At 39.5% G+C, this 17987-nt stretch overlaps 1 protein-coding gene across 1 annotated transcript in view; it reads right to left on the reverse strand.

Moving 5' to 3' along the window:
- Positions 1–17987, reverse strand: part of LOC118572364 (cytochrome P450 3A11-like) — a 48579-nt gene that overhangs the window by 4101 nt on the left and 26491 nt on the right. Inside the window, exons 4-11 of the mRNA XM_036171943.1 lie at positions 16098–16197; positions 13459–13572; positions 13286–13374; positions 12844–12992; positions 10900–11027; positions 9940–10009; positions 1379–1539; positions 417–643 (exon numbers count right to left, since the gene is read on the reverse strand). Coding sequence (XP_036027836.1) covers positions 417–643; positions 1379–1539; positions 9940–10009; positions 10900–11027; positions 12844–12992; positions 13286–13374; positions 13459–13572; positions 16098–16197 — 1038 coding nt within the window. The remainder of the gene's footprint in view (positions 1–416; positions 644–1378; positions 1540–9939; positions 10010–10899; positions 11028–12843; positions 12993–13285; positions 13375–13458; positions 13573–16097; positions 16198–17987) is intronic.

Consider the following 17987-nt stretch of genomic DNA (forward strand, 5'->3'; position numbering starts at 1 on the left):
CAGGGTAATTTGAGGTGAAAATGACCAAAATACATTATACAAGCATGCAATTGTCAAAGAATTTTAAAAGGGGGGGATAGATCTCTAAACTCTAAAAGTCCATTCAGGATAATGCTGGGTCCATCTCTGAAAAGCATGTGCCAGTTAGATGGAAGGAAATTAGGTTCCTGTCTCACACTTAAGTTGGTCATTGCTACTTGAGGTAGGAGAAGAAAAACACTCTGTATTTAAATTATCATATTTTCTTCCCTATCTCTCATCCCCTCTCCTCTGTTTTCTTCCTTTTCTCTCCCATTCTCCTCACAGAAGGCAAATGGGTGCAAAATGACATTTAGATCATCTTCCCATAAGAGACATCTTAGCATATACTGGCAAGCATGGTCCAGGGTGGGTTCTCACTCCTGGGATTCTAGTACCTTTCAGGGTGGAATTCCTCAGGCTCTGGCCAGTACTCTGGGTCATGATGAAGAACATAAATTGGTACCATCACTAAGGACCCTTTGGGGATAAACACACCATTAATTTCAACATCTTGTTTACAGGCCCGAGAAATTCTGTTAGTAACTGTGTATAATCTGAGGGTTTCACTCAACACCATGTCAAGATACTCCATCTCCATCAGTTTATCATAGTTGGGAGATGCCTGGAAAGAAAGAAAAAAATATGTGCTGGGATAATCCATTAACTTTTAATAGGTCTGCATTGTACTGTTGAGTTCTCAGTAGCTCCAAAGCTGAATTCGGATTTGAAAAGGTCCTAGGTAATTACAAAACATTTTATTATGTTTTTAAATTATTTTATTTTATGTGTTTAGATGTTTTGCCCACATATGTGTTTTTGTATCACATAAGTGCAGTGCCCACACAAGTCAAAAGAGGGTATCAGATCCCTTGTAACTGGCATTACAAATGGCTGAAACCTACAATTTGGGGACTTGGAATCAAACCTAGATGGATCTCCTAACAGAGAAGCCAGTGCCCTTAACCATTGAGTCATCTATCCAGCCCTTTACAAAGTGGTTAGAATAACTATCACTTGGGGCTTAAAGATGTCTCAATTTGTGAGGTGTCTACTATGAAGGCCTGAGTTCAGATACACATCATTCATAAAGTCAGACACAGTTGCACACATCTATAATCCCAGCAGTGGTGTGGTGGACATAGAGTAAATGCGTGTCTGGTGATCATTGGGCAGACTACCTAACAAATTGATATGCTCAAGGTTCTGTGAGAAAGCCTGTCTTAAAACATAGTGGAGAGTGATTTAGAAAAACACCCAGTGTAGGTCTATGATACACACACACATACACACACACACACACCACTGAGGGCGATGAGGTATCTCCTTTGCCCTCCTCCTCCAAGCACCATCCATTCACCTTATTGGGCAGAGCCACATCGATCTCCTCCTGCAGTTTCTTCTGGATATCAGGGTGAGTGGCCAGTAAATACAGGGCAAAGACAATGGTGTTCCTGGTGCTTTCGTAGCCACCCATAATAAAGATAATTGACTGGGCTATGATCTCCATGTCAGACAGAGCTGAAAGTAAGAAAATATTTCAAGAAAACAGGTCACAGAAGAGATGAGAAAAAAATCAAACACAGCCGTTCAGACTCCCTGGAACTGTTATTACTCTCACACCCAAATGACACAGTCACAGAAGGGGAAGTGTAGGAGCCCACAACAGACTCAGTTTCCCAGTTTGAATCTAAAGTCTATTCTGAGTCAGCAGAGATCAAGCTTGTTTGCTCAAGGCTGTGAGAAAGTCCTGATTTGCCCACAAGAATGAACACACTATCTAGCTAGACGCAGGCTGCTAATGCCAGCCAGAGGTACGTTGAGATAGAAAATGAAACTGCCTGCCCCTTGATGCAAGGCAGGGTAGATCGTGGTTGAATTCCTGTGCTGTGCATTGTTCTACCTCTGTCCTTCAAAACTGTATATAAGCTGGCTGTGAAATCAACTCGGGGATGTCCGGCATTGACTGGCAGACCTCTCGACTCTTTTCTGTCTTCTTCATTGTCTCTTCAATCCACACGCCTCTACCCAGCTACCCAGCTGACTGTATGTTGCGCCCAGAGAGGGGGCGGGAGTCTGTGACAGACACTACTGAAGAAAAGGGAGTGCACTCGGAAAAGTGGAAGCTGTGGTGAGTTAACTGGACAGTAAAAGTAATAAGTGTAAATAAAAAAGCAGAGATGCGGTAAAAAAAAAAATTTGTGAACAAGTGAAAAATAAGTATGGGCCAAGGAAGTAGAAAACAGCTGTTTATACATTTACTTAAAGATATCTTAAATGCTAGGGGTACTAAAGTAGAACATAAGCACAATAAACATTGTGTAAATTTTTAGAATTTGTAGAACGCATTAGAGTTAAGATACAACAGTATTGTGATAAGCATTGTCCAGAAAAACTTACAACAGATATTTTCAGTCTCTGGACACTTATTCAGGACAACTTAGACCTCTATCCTAAAAGGCATAAAGTGTCTCCTGAATGAAGTAAAAACTGAACTAAACATTCTGCTCTGTCAGAGAGACAGCTTTATGCAGATGCTTTTACAAAGTTATTTGATGACAATGACCAGTTAGATTTTGGCAATACAGCAGAATTAGAGGAAGAGGCTGCTAAGTATTATAATGAAGATTCTCTCACACCTCAAGATTCTCCCCCCCCCCTCCATTCCTGACTATGAACGGTTCATCTGGAAAGATTAAGCGGGTCGTGACTGCAAACCATTAGCTCAATGTCTCACTTTCAGATCTCTTCACTGCAGCTGGTAAATGTAAATGTGAACACTCTTTGTCTTGGTCTGTGTTCTGACTGTTACTATGTTACTGTTCTGTTCCATGTGTTTAAGGGAACTGGGTTCCCTGACTGAACCGAGATAAGCAGGTAGCTCCTGCTAGGTATGGCTTATGTATTGCAAGAGAAGTCATCTGTTAGACGGGACTCATTAACAGTGAGTGAGGCCATTTTCTCAGTGCTAATGTACTGATACTTATGTCTATGTCAGTGTTACTTATTTCTGTCTACTAGTCTCCTTCGTTTTCCTGGAAGAGAAGGAGAGAGAGGCATGGCAAGGGCCACCTCCCTTGGTCTTGCTATGAGGCCCGCAGCATAAGTGGAGCTGGTCTTGGCCAGTAGGAGAAGCCTGCAGCCAGCCAGCAGCTCTCAGAGGGTGAGGGTATATGTTCTTGGAGCAGAAAGGGCAGAGACGGAAGCTGCAGGTAAAGTGGCAGGGAGTTCATTCCTACTATTGGCAAGCTGAACAAAGGTCGAAAAGAGAATCTGATGTTAATTGTTAATTACTATAGTCAGAAGAATTAACAAAAAAATTTTTTCAGGAACACTGGCAGTCAAGGACACCCTCTGTACCTCCTTTCCTTTCTAAGCCAAGTTCTTCACTGTGATAACCTCAAGGTCTCTTCTGATGGCCAGCAACTTCCAACTTTAACCCACTTTAACCTTTCTCTGTCCTAATACTGCTTGAGAAAAAAATGTTGAATTACCAGCCTGCATACTCTGATGTTTTGGGAAAAATTATGCTTTTGCCTCCATAGGAACAAAAAACTACATGGATTCTGGTCATTTGAGTTCAATAGGTTACAAATACTTGTCATCATTTAAAAGAATGTATTACAAACTGTTATTGATTAAGATAAGAAAACTGTAGCTAATCTAAAATGTTTCACATTGATACAGGTTTTTTTATACAGGTTTTTAATGTATTAATGCAAAGATAATTTTTTGTTATGATATATGCATATACCTATATGTTTCTATTCTCATTTGACATGTTATACCTATGCAATGTTCTAAACTGCTGGGAAGAAACCACAAGAAAAAGAACTTTGGTGGAAATTTACATATTGTCTGAAAAGCAAGAGAAGGTGAAAGATTAGAATAATGATAGAAAAAGGGGAAAAAGGAATTTGTCTATGTCAGGCTGAACCATAAGAACAGACATAGGGAATGGCCTGACCTGAAGGTAAATGGTAAGCTGTAAAAGGTCAGAGGGGATGTGAACTATGCTGAATGTGAAGGAAAACTGTAAGGTATATTTGGAATTTAACCATATTATATTAATTCTGGTTTTCTTCGTTTTAAATATAGCTGATGATTCTTCATTGAAAAATGTTTATGTTAAAAATGGAAATATATACATGTGTATATATATGGACATGTATGTAACTTATGGGTATGAATGAAAGTTGGATCCAACTATGTGTATGTGTGTGCATGTAACTATTGTTTAATTTTAAACAGCAATCACATGGTCTTCCTCCATCTTGGCTAGTGACTTCATCATGAATTGGGCAGCCACATGGCTGGCAACAATCTTTAAATAAAGTTAAAGAATCTGTTCATTGTGGAAGCAACAATCCTCAAATATTTTGGATTGGGATAGATTTCTATATGATATTTCATGTCATAAAAATAAGGTTTAATAAGATAGTATTTAAAACAATGTTTATTTTATAAAATATTATAATGCTTACATACACAAGAATGCACCTTATTCTGACAGGTAAACTTTGCATTTTAAGAGTCTCCCAGATGATAATGGTTTTAAAGACACAAAGTGATCATGGGAAACAGCCAAGGGTTATGGATCTTAACAGTTTTGCCAGGTGATGGCCACAAGAAGCACAAGCCACAGGAAAATGGAATAGGCTTGATTCTAGAAGGTATTTTGGAAAGGAAACAAATGTAATAAATGTTCCATTTACAAAACAACAAACTAATTGACAATTTCAGAATTATGATTCTTGAGCAATTGCTTTTGCTCAGTTTTTTGGGTGAAATGGATAATCATTATCCTGCTGATCAACTATTACAGTGTGCTCAGATGCATTCTTTCACTTTTCCTAACATATTAATACATACTCCAGTGAAAGATGCTGCTTTGGTTTTTACTGATGGTTCTTCTATTGGGAAAGCAGCTTATTAATGATTATTAATGGTGAAGGACATGTAGTTCAAACTACTCCTGATTCAGCTCAAGTTGTTGAGTTGAGCTGTTGGTTTTTCAAGTTCTTAAAAAAGATAATTTATTTAATTTATATACAGATAGTCAATATATTTATAAACCTCTTCAGGTTATAAAACCTTTCTTATATTAAAACTATTAATGAGCAATTAAGAATGTTATTTCAACAAATTCAAGATACCATTCATTTAAAAAATTGCCATATTTTATGGGACATATAAGAGCACATTTAAATCTTCCTGGTCCATTGGCCGAAGATAATGCTTTAGTGATCACTTTATCTGAAGTTGAGCTTGCTCAGTAATCACATGACTTACATCATCAGAATAGTAAAAGCTTAAGAAAACAATTTGGTTTAACAAGAGAAACTGCTCACCAAATCATTAAGAAATATGCTACATGTCCTCAATGTTTGATTGTACCTCAAATTATTATGGCAAATGGATGTCACTCATAAAAAATGAAATATTTGCATGTGACAATTGATACTTATTCAGGATTTTTAATGGCTACTGGTTAAACTGGTGAGCTACTAAGTATGTAATTGCTTATTGCCTGAAATGTTTCTCCTATTTGGGGATATCAAATGTTATTAAAACTGATAATGGATCTGGATATATTTATAAATCTTTTATCAATTTTGCTCTCAATGGCAAATTGAATATAAAACAGGCATTCCTTATAATCCTCAAGGACAAGGTATTGTTGAGAGAGCGCACAGCAGTCTCAAAATACATCTTCAAAAATTAAAGAAGGGCAAGTTATACCCCAAGTCACCACATAATGCTTTAAATCATGCCTTGTTTTTTTTTTAAGTTTTTAAATGTGGATGCTGCTGGAAAATCTGCAGCTGATCAATTTTGGCATGAAGACACCACCACAAAATTTTCTCAAGTTAAACTTAAAGATCCTTGTACTGACTTATGGAAGGACCACGACCCTGTTTAATATGGGGACGAGGGCATGTTTATGTTTTCTCACAGAATGAAAATGAAACTCGTTGGTTGCCTGAAAGATTGTTGCAGTGTATGTAGCAGAGAGATGCTAATCCTGATGTTGCTGATGATCATCCAGAGATGCCAGAGTGAAACCTATTGGGCCTATGTTCCTGATACATCCATTTCACATCCTTCAAATTGGGAAGGAAAAGAAATTGTGGTTGCAAGATACCAGGATTTCAGATCCACCTGCCACCCAAGAGTTCCAGATTGCTCACAATTTTCTTATATTGGATATTGGTAAAGGAATTCCTGTATGTTTTGCAAAAAATATTACTTTGGAGGGATGTCTTGGATTGTTTCCTCAAGATGATTGGGTAAGTAATATTTCACTCCCTCAATGATTTCTTCCATTCACAAAAGAACTGAGAGAGTCTAACAGAACTTTGTTATGGAGATAATGTACTGGCATTGTTCCTTTAAATTATAACATCACATGGACACAGCAATATAGGCTTGATTGGTCTGGAAATCAGGACAATTATAGTGACTCTTTATACAGTGTCTACATCAGAATCTTGGGACAAGGGACGATCAGCTAGAATTTGGTATTCCAGTACTGGATCTCCACAAACTTATGTTTAGAAACTTGCTGCTGTGATGGGAACAGTGGCAAGACATTCCAGTTGCTTGAAACCTGTTTGTCCTTTGAAAGGTACTGTTTTAGCTTATGTAAAAATGCTCTATGTTCTTTTAATTGGTGAAGCGAATATTTCTATAAATGGTTCTATGTATCATGTCTTAATTGTATTTTGACTAATTGTATTTCTCAAATGGATAATCACACTCATGTAATAGTGTTAAAAGGACCTTCTTTTGTAACACTGCCAGTATATATGAGTGATCCATGGTTTGATGATAAAGGGCTACAAGTGACTGAAGAAATAAGAAAGCTTTAAGGAGGCAGAAACGTGTTTCTGGATTAGCTATAGCAGGAACTGCAGCTCTGGTTACCATGCTTGCTACTACTATGGTTGCTTCAATGGCCTTTGTGTCGATCCATCCAGGCAGCAGGGTTTGCTAATCAATTGTCTATGGATGTGTCTATGACATTAGAGATTCAAGAAGATACAGATGTGGAAATGGAAGGTAAATCAAGTGCTTTGTATGATGTGGTACAGTTTCTGGGAGATGAGCTCCAAACCTGAAAACTAGAGTACATTTGAAATGTCATGCTAATTATGAATTGTGTTACATCTTCTGTATACAATGAAAGTACTATTGGATGGGGAAGAGTTAAGGCACATCTTAAAGGAATCTGGCATAATTCTAATGAATTCTTAGATGTGGCTAAATTACATCAAGAGATTATAAAAATGAAAAAGGGTAAATTGTATTTTGATGCAGCTAAAACAGCAGAAGATATTTTAGAACAATTTAAAGGGGCTATCTCATCACAGTCATCATTTACTTCAATCTAAATAGTGTTGTAGCTATTGGAGCATGTGTCTTAGTAGGCATAATTTGTTTGCCTATGATTTTCAAGCCGATTTTGAACTCGTTATAGAGACTGGGCTCAGAACTCCGTGGAGTAAAACTACACACATTCCTATGACTTAACACCAGAGGCTGGTAGCCAAAGACGGGTAAGGTTTCTTTGCCTCCTTTCAACCTAGAACAGGATGTGAGTGATGGAATTCATGCTCCCATGATGGGTAAGATTGGAGTGTAGTAAGGAAACACCTAAGACAGGCACACTCATTTGAGAGACTCAGTGGGGTCTTAAAATAAATAAAAAACAGGAATTGTGGGAGCCCACAATGGACTCAGTTTCCCAGTTTGAATCTGAAGTCTATTCTGAGTCAGTAGGGTTCAAGTTTGTTTTTCCAAGGCTGTGAGAAAGTCCTGATTAGCCCACAAGAAGGAACACGCTATCTAGCTAGATGCAGGCTGCTGATGCCTGCATGTATGTTGAGATAGAAAATGAAACTGCCTGCTCCTTGACACAAGGCAGGATTGATAATAGTTGAATGCCTGTGTTGTGCATTGTTCTACCTCTGTCCTTCAAAACTGTATATAAGCTGGCTGTGAAATAAACTTGGGGCTGTCTGGCATTGACCGGCAGAACTCTCGGTTCTTTTCTATCTTCTTCATTGCCTCTTCGATATGCACGCCTCTACCCAGCTACCAAGCTGACTGTTGGCAGGCCTGACAGGGAAGATTGTTTCAGCCAGGATGTCCCATGGTTTGTGCTCTGGTCCTCATCATCATCAGTGGACAACTTCAAGACATGTAATTTATTCTCTTTTAAGATTTGCTTTTATTTTTATTTATGTGTATTTTTGTCTATCTAGAGGGGTACCGTGGTAGGGGGAGTTACCCATAGAGTCCAGAGGAGGGCATCTGATCCCCTGGCCATGGAAATTTAGAAACTTTTCAGCTTTCAAAAGTAGTTCTGGGAATTCAACTCCAGTCTTCTTCTAGAGTTTAAGGTTGTTTTTTCTTTTTTTTTAATGTGTGTGTGCTCGCACATGTGCATAAGTGCCCATGGAGGGCAGAAGAAGGCATTGGAGCCCATAGAGCTAGAGTTATAGGCAGTTGTAAACATTTTCCATGAGTGTTGTGATTCTGTTGTTGGCAATTATTTCCTTCCAATTAGTTTAAGTGCTTGCTACTAAATTCAAACAGGACTATAAACCCACAATCAGTGGGAATTTTTTAAATTAATATCTATTTAGCAATCAAAATTGACACAGGAGGGCTAAGGACATTAAGCTCAGTAGGTGGAGAGCTTGCCTAGCATACTTGAAGCCATGGGTTCAATCCCCTATACGCTATGCATGGTAGCACAGAATTTAAAAGGTAATTCTTAGACACTCCATGAATGTGAGGTCAACCTGGGCTAAATTAGATCCAACCTCAAAAGGATGAAGAGGTATACAAGAATTTGAACTTGGCTGATGACATGAAAGGATTTCAAGTAGACAAACTGGAGAGAATTTGAAACACAAAATATATGATGACTTTAAAAAGCAAATATCAGGACCAAGAAGATCATATTGTTATAAGTAAGCAATTGTATGTACTAGAAATAAGCAAATATATAAGAATGGAAAACTACCTTTACATTAGCTACTGATGCACACGTGTAGATTAAAGTCTGAAAATTAGCAACCGTGATAGTAATAATGGTTTCAAATTAAAATATAATCATAGCTGTAAGGATCTAGAGATATCTCAATGGATAAGAACATTTGTTGCACAAGCATGAAGACCTGACGTGAATCCTCAGTTGTCATGTAATTTTTGCCAAGTTTTGTAATACACACCTGTAACACCAACTCTGTGGGTTACAGGGACCTTCTGACTGCCAACCACCTCCAGGTCTAATAAGAGATCCTATGTGGAAGAAGTAGGGCAGAGAGTGGTTGAGGTAGACACTTGGCACCTTCCTCTGGCATTCACATGGGCATATGGGTGTACACATTTGCACACACATGCATATGCTACCTGAAGAAGATAAAAATTTATAAGTGATTTTTAAGTGTGTAAAAAAAAAATGAAGAGAACCAGTGTGTTTGTACAAAGAGGCTTTTCCAGGATGTCACTTATTCACCCCACAAAGAAAAGTAAATCTTTAGCACAGATTGAGGTAGAGAACACATGTACAGCAGGGACTCTAAGAAAACACCAGCACAGTTTGGGTACATGCCTCCTGACTGGATGTTTGGAGTCAGATGTCTAGGCAGAGTTCCCAGTCAGTGTGCTGGGAAAGATCTAGGTAACACACAGAGACCACTGAAGATTCCATCATGGCTACCCTTGATGTTTGCAACAAACTTGTGCTCCTGTGCTTCTAGAAAATTCCATGGAAACAATAGTCATGTCCTTCTGTCATCAACTCTGCTGAGGTATTCTTCTGCTAGAAAACCTTCCCACACATTTTCTGAGCAGTCTGACCACTCCCCAAGAGCTTCCTGGTCCATAGACCAGGGAGTCCTTGTTTACCTTTATGAGACTCATTGTCTTTGCAATTGTTACGAGTGTTCATCATCAGCTGAAGAAAATCCACTCGGTGCTGGAAGCAGAAAGAGAAGACATAAAAAGAGAAGGTCAATGGTGAGGTCAGAGGTCAGAGGTGGATCAGCCATACAGAAGCTTTGATTACTCAAGTTAATGTTGCTAGAGTCATCACAGAACAAAAGCACCAGTGACTAAGCCAGGAAGCCATCCAGCTACTACATCAACCACATTTACAATAAATTACAATAGATACAATTTTAAACAATAGCTTTCATTCTTGAAAATGTTTTTGAAGGAGATGATAATAGTATTTCCCCCTTTTTAATCATTTTTATGTATTCTTAGATAATTTCATACATATATGCAATGAGATATTGTCATATCTACCCCACCATTTCCTCCATTCCATTCCTTCTCTATCCCTTGTAATAGTTCTTCCTCAAACTTCATGAACTCTTCTTTTTTAATAACCCACTGAGTCCATCTGGTGCTGCCCATATGTGCCTGGCTGTGGGGCCATCCACTCGTGCAGGGGAAACCTACTGGTGGCCACACCCTCCTTCTGCAGCCATCAACTTCCAATAGTTCTTCAGTGGGGGTGAGGCTTCAAGAGGTCCTCTCTCATCTATGCTGGAGATTTGGTGGCCTTGGTCTTGTGTAGGTCTTGTGCCTTGACATTTTTAAATTTCAGTCCTTATGCAAGACATCTAGTTTTCTTTCCTATTGCTAAGGGTTAATTCTTGTCTTATTTTCAATCCATTTTTCAAAACTCTACCTTATCCTCCCCCAGAAATATTATTATTCTCTCTGTCTCTGTTTCTCTCTCTCACTATAGCCTTTTCTATCTACCTTTAGTGATAGATGAAGGTAAATACACAGCTTACATGTTCACAGATCAAACACATTATTAAACCATGGGCCTCTAAGGGGACAACCAACTATTACCTTCTGGTTAGAATCCAGGCGATTTTCCTTCATTCTGTCCACAAACTTTTTGAAAAATGCTATTGAATCCTTTGGGAATATGGAGATATTTAACGTCTCATATATTGGGGTGAGGAATGGAAAGAGTACTGGAAAGGATAGATAAAAAAATAAGTTTTAGTGGAAATGCAAGTTTCATTTAGAGAAATCATGAAGTAATCTAACGAGTAAGTCACCAAGTCTCAACCAGAAGCCATTCTCTCTGTGACCTTGCTCACACTTGGTCACCACCATAATGCTCCTTCTGTTCTACAAGGTCTGGTCAGAAGGCTCAGTGCTTAACAATGATTGCTCTTGCAGAGACACGGGTTTGATTCCCAGCATCAACATGGCTGCACTTAACCATCTGTAACTCCAGTTCCAGGGGATTCAATGCCCTTTTATGGCCTTGGCAGGAAATTTATGCATGTGGTATGCATATGTGCAGGTAAAAAAAACCCATACACATGAAATAAAAATAAATAACTTTCAAAAAATTTTAAAGCAATTCAGCTATGTAAGAGAGATGATCAAAAAGCAGACATTAAAACATCTACCTTTGTTTTTTAATTGCATTAGGACTAGAGAAATGCTGATCAAAACCACAGGCCAGCCCATAGCATGTCCATTAAGGTGCAATGATCAAAGTCATGAGAGAGACAAGCATTGCAGACCATGGAGAGCCTTGAACTCTCCTGCAGTTCTAGAAGACATAGAAAACACTGCGGCTACTTTGGGAAACATATGCTTGCTTGTTTACTAGGTTAAAAATAGAGTTACTTCTTAATTCAGCAATGGTGATTCTCAATGTATACCCCCCAAACATAAAATCAAATATTTGAACATAATTGTGTATGCAAAGGCCCCTAGCAGCAAAATTCGTTGCAAACACACAAAACCAACTTCAGTGTCCACTGTGGAGTATTACTCGTTCATAGACACAAGAGAGAGTGACACTTGCTCCTTTAATAGTGTGATAAATGACAGAGGCCTGTCACAGAAACCACATAGTCTATGATCCCATTGATGTGAATAAAATACCCAGAATATGTAAACATACAGAAAGTGAATTGGTGGTGGCTTATGTCAAGGCTGCTTGAAGGATGATGGTGCAAATGTGCAACATGGCTAGAACTAAGTACTCTGCAGTTGACATTGGTAACAGGCCATGTGGACCATCAGTCAATGCAGACTCCTAAGTGATCAAAGTGCTGAGAATAAATGATGGTTGAATGCTGGGCCCTACATGGAGCATCTATACCAACACCCCTACCACTCAAGGTTCAAAGAACATCATGAAAGAGGGTGTGGGAATAAAGTAAAATCCAGGGAGTGGTGGTGTGAGGTGCCATATCCTGGACATGGCATGGCCCACTCATGAACTGACCACCTGCATGAGATCACTCCAATAATATTGGTCAGCATCCTGGCAGGCAGCACTGATTGGACTCAAAAGGGAAGGGACATAAATTGGGAGGAAGATGTGTTGGGGTGTCTGAGGGAACAGGGAGGTGAGAGTTAGGAGTAGGTATAATCCAGATAGATTGTATGCCTATATGATACTGTCAAAGGGTAGATAAAAGAATTCTAAAGCAAATCCAGGATTGGTGGCATACACATTACTCCCTGCACAGAGAAGACAGAAGTAGGGGGATCACTATGAGTTCAAAACCAGCCTTGTCTACACAGCAACTACCAGGCTGGCTATAGCAACACAGTCTGAAATAAAAATGAAGTTCTAAAACAAAAGTAAGGGTTATATACATTTGAATACACAAAAATATTGGATTGTGCCTTTATAAGGGGGTGAATTATATACCAATAGAGCTGTTAGTTTTGGTAAGTGTGAAAGAGAAGGACAGAACTGACTAACATGGCCACAGACAAGAGCAGTGGGTCAAAACACATAAGAACCATCACACATACCTACTGACATGTATAATGGGTTAAAAAAATCAAATCTTATGAGCTTCTTGGCCTTTTCCACAAAAGGGTCCTTTGCGTTGTTGAGGGAATCAACATTCACACCAAATGACGTGCTTGTGATCACATCTATGCCGTAAGCCCCAAACACTCTGAGGAGAGAGACATGGGAATTGAACATATGCACCAAGATGTCTGAAAAATTTATATTCTTGGGCAGGACAGGAAAAATCACCTCAGTACTAACCAAGCATCTTCTCCTCTGATCTCCCCCTACCCTCATGACCTTGGAACTACCATGTTTCTTTTTCTAACTGAGTATTTTGTCATCTAGTGTCTAAAGGGGAAGAAGGAGCAGCTGGACCATGTGAGACACACAGAGGATGATCCTATGCCCCAATTGCCCTTCCTCTCCCAGAACCACAGTGCATGTACCACTACTTACTCTTTCATGGTGATAGGCTTGCCTTTCTCTGCCTCTCTTCTCAAGTATTTTACCAAAATATCTCCATACTCTTCAATGATGGGGAACATCTAAGCACAAAACACAAAGGCATCCATAGTTAAGTGTGGGGACTCAAGTCTCACAAACATTACACCTAAAGTCTTTATAGTCACCTCTTTGAGTTTTCCACTGGTGAAGGTGGGAGACAGCAAGGCTCGCATTCTCTTCCAGTCCTCATCCTTAGACATGGAGATGGCTTTACTCATAATCCCCACAGGACCAAAATCCTAGAGTCCAAAAAATACAAATTTGGCTCTCTGTAAGTCCAGAATTTTCCAATGTTACCAATGTTGCAAAAGTGCTAAGTGGATACTGTTGTATAACAGTTAGTTATTGACTGTTTATTATGGATCAACCCTCAGGCCAGATGCAAAAATGTCAGAATTTCCTCACAGTCCGTAAGAAATCAGGTGCTCACTGGGCTGCCTGTTGAGATTTCAAATCTCTATATTTCAGGAACCTTCTAAATGTAAATCTCTATGTGGTTGGAAAATTAGTTCCAGGGGTGGAAAGAAGATGGAAACAAGATATAGCAGATTCTCCAGAGCTATGCAGAAGGCAAAAGGCTTGGGGAACAATGGAAAGTTATCTTTGCAACAGAAGTTCTGCAGCTCTGTGTTTACAACATTAGCAATGTGAAAAGTCTTATTTTGGTATCAGGTGTGTGTGTGTGTGTGTGTGTGTGTGTGTGTGTGTGTGTGTGTGTGTGTGTTTAAGCTAGAGTTCCTATGTGCATGCTGATTTAGAGACCAGAGGTCTGGTAACTTCCTGTATAAGTTTCTAGTGCATTTTTTGAGGCAGGGTCTCTCAGTGCATCTAGAAGGCTCCGGTTTGGCTAAAAAGCAGGCCAGCAAGCCCTTAGGATCTACCTATTTCCAAACACAGCTCTGAAGTAACACATGCATGCCGCTATGCACAGCTTTTATATAGGTGCTGGGGATCCAAACACAGGTTCTTTACCCACTGAGCCATCTCCCTAGCCATGAGACATTTAAAGGGTTTGATGCTTGAGTTTTTAAAGATTTATTTTAGTATTGTATGTATGTGTGTATGTATTTATGTATGTATATATGAACAAATGCACATGTGTTCAGTGTACTCAGAGGCCAGAGGATGGAGTTGGTAATCCTAAAGCAGGAGTTACAAGTGGTTGTGAGTCGCTGGATGTGGATTTAGGCAACCAAGCCCTCATCCTCCTTCAGAGCTTTCAGACACAAAGCCACCTCTCTACTCCTGGTTTGTTTGATTCAGGAGCTGTTTGTTTGTTTAGGAATAATGCTGTAGAAATCTCTTTTCCTTAATTATTTATACAGTGATAAAAGAGAAAACATAATTCTATTTCCCAGTTGGGAACTTCTTTCTACCTTCCATACATATAATTTATACTACTGTGATGTCTTCCAACATGCCCTTATATTAAAATGCTCAGCACAACAGGAAGAAATGGAAATGTCTTCCACTTGATGAAGGGCAGCTGCAAACTAGGTCTTCCTCCAACTTCACCGAATGACCAAAGGCTGAATGAGGGCCAGAGAGATGGCTAGCAGGTAAAGGTGCTTGCTGCCAAGCCCATCAACCTGAGTTCAATCCCCAGGACCCACAGGGTAGAAAGAGAGAACCATTATGTTTCCCCAGATAGATCAGTGGGATAGGCATAGTTTAAAAAAGAGAAAGAACATGGAGCTTAGCATCATACCTTACACAAAATTAACATAAATAAATCCATAGGTTTAAAAGCAAATCTCAAAAGTGTGAAATTTGTATTCAAGCAAACCCACATAGAAGGATCAGGTAAATAGTCATCAGATTTGACACTGACCCCAAAATCCATTGAGAAGGAAAATGGACACACAGGTGTTATGACACAACAGGCCAAACAAGGTAGTTAATGGGCTAGCAAGAGGGAATTGCATGGTCAAGGAGCAGCTCTGTGTTCTCAGTGCTTGCCACCACACATATATAGACCTGTGGTTAAGTACTTCACCACACACACATGAGAAAGGTCCCATGAGACAGGAAATGTAAACACAATCTAGATGACAATAGTGTTCGTCTGCAACTAGATTACAATAATGTGGTATATTTACAATTCTTATTAGCAAAATGAATGCCCAGCCCCACTTGTATGTTATTGTGGAAGCCACTGTGAATTTACATTTATTTCACTTTTAATTCACTAAGTAACCAGGTGGTGGCAGTAATCCACCACTGAGGAGGCAGAGGCAGGAAAATCTCTGCAATTTTGAGGACAATCTGGTCTATAGATTGAGTTCTAGGACAGCCAGGAAACAGGAGAAACCCTGTCTTGAAAAACTCAGAATCAAAAATAAAAACAACTGGGTGGTATAACTGGTTGGTGCTGGCACATGGCTTTAATCCTAGAATTTGGAAGGCAGAGGCAGGTAGATCTCTGAGTACTGGCAAGCCTGGTCTACAGAGTGAGTTCTCTAATAAACCAAACCAATCAATCAAAATAAATTCAATAAGTAAACTATAAAGTTGTGCATTAGTAAATGGGGGAGGCTGGAGATATGACACAACAGTTAAGGGCACTTGCTGCTCTTCTGGAGGAGCCAGGTTCAGTTCCCAGCACCCATGTCAGTCCACTCACAAGAGCCTAGAACACCATACCCTCTTCTGGCATTCACAGGAACCTACACACATATAACATTCACTCATACAGACATACATATATACATATAATACAAATAACAAACATGAATCAACTTTTAAATTAAAACAAATTGCCTACCCGTCTGTTTGTGAAGACAGAATAGCATTCCTTCACTAGTACATTCTTGATCATCTCTGTGTCTGTGGTAGCTAACACAGGTGTATGACCATCAAACAACCTGTGTGGGGAAAACAGGTGATTAGCCCAAGCCAGGTTCTGAAGCGGGATCCCCAAATCCAGACTTTGATTCTCATCTAACATGACCCTCACTCTGGTTATACAACATATTGTCACAGGAGGTCCCAGTCCAACTTAGTGAATCTGACCACGGATCAGGTGGAGTCTTTGTAAAGTGATAGGTAATGTCAATCAAGACACTATGAGTCACTTAAAGACAAAATAGTTTGTAGAGGGAATCTAGTAGAGTCATTGCATCTAAGATAAACATTAGAATGAAAAAGTTGCTTCTCACTTTATCTAGGGCAATGACAGAATATATTAGTTGTTTATTGAAGGTACCTAGACCTTGAAATAATCATAGTAGAGAACAGTGACTATTTTCTATGATTCATAGGGTTGTTTTTTTGAAGGAGTTTTCCCTCTGCTGCATGACTTTAGTCACAAGACTGTCCAGGCATGCTTGGAGGTCTTGAATTATTGGGTACTGCACACAGTGCACAAGAAGGACTGAAGTAGCCTGGGTGTGATGATTTTTGTTCAGAGAACATACACAATAGATTAAAGGGACTTTCGTATATGGAACTCACTGTATCCCACTCAGTAAACATGCTTATAAACAGAGATTCCAGGTTAGGTTCACAGAAATTATTCCTTCATGCTGCCAGAGAGCCTAAAATAAATTCTGGAGGGTCTTTCCTTCTTTGAACATCCAGTGCAACAGGGAACACCAGACGTTTGGCACCCAACATCGTGGGCTCAGAGATGAGAGAGATCTGGACACTCCAGGTCTGGAGGTAAAGTTTGTGCAGAGCAGACAATACTCCAGGATAGGATAAGGACACGGGGATTTCCCACATCAGGAGCAGCAGGATGTGTGATCACTAAAGTGTTTGTTGACAGGAAGTGGAGTGAATGGGGAAGAAAAACAGCTTACGGAGCCTTTGGTGTTAGTGAAAAGGCATTGTAACTGGTTTCATGCAACTCCTCATTTTCAACTAAAATTGGCAGTGTGGAAGCAAGTGTTGAGAGCTTAATAGAGCTCATCCGAGAGAGAAGCCTGTATCAAGATTTGGTCTATGTAATCTGATCTCAAATGCTCTGGATCCGATGCAGAGTGAGGAATCACAGAAAGCTCCACCTGAAGTAGAACAGGGAAGTAAAAAGGAAAACATTCAGCCTAGAAATTGTCAGTCAGCAGAGGAGAATGTTTTCTCACAGGAAGAAGGAATGTTGTTTCAGTGGAAGAATGTGAGGAGGGTGAAGATGATGGAGATGAATCTTCCCTTCCTTCTTCAGGTGAGAGGGACTCGAAAGGTTGAAATACTAGCTGCACTGTTGCAAGAATTAAGGATACAAATGGATAAATCTAGAGACAAAGAATAAGAGAAATTTAAAACAAGGAATCTTCCTGGTAGAAAAGAGGAAAGAAAAGGAAATTTAAAAAGAAATTTTCCCTGTTTAAAAAAAAAAGACTTTTCTTGGTAGAATAAAAGAAAGTATTTAATAAAGGCCTACAAATAGGAAGGTATGAGGAAAAATAAAGGAAGGAAAAAACCTCTTCCCAGTAGAAATAGAGCAAGGGTAAACAACCCCTTTCCCATAGGAAAAAGGGATTCATGTCAGCGGATCTGAGTTCTCTGCTGTGTGATGCTGCTGGTGCTTTCTCTCAAGGGCCACACAAAGCACAGTGAAGCATCACCTCAACTCCAGGGATGGAGTGGAGCTCCACTGCTGCAGACTGAGCAGGCACAGCTGACACAGGACTTACAATTTTCTTGGGTTTTTTTT

This window comes from Onychomys torridus, chromosome 22 (assembly GCF_903995425.1).
Source record: "Onychomys torridus chromosome 22, mOncTor1.1, whole genome shotgun sequence".
NCBI lineage: Eukaryota > Metazoa > Chordata > Mammalia > Rodentia > Cricetidae > Onychomys > Onychomys torridus.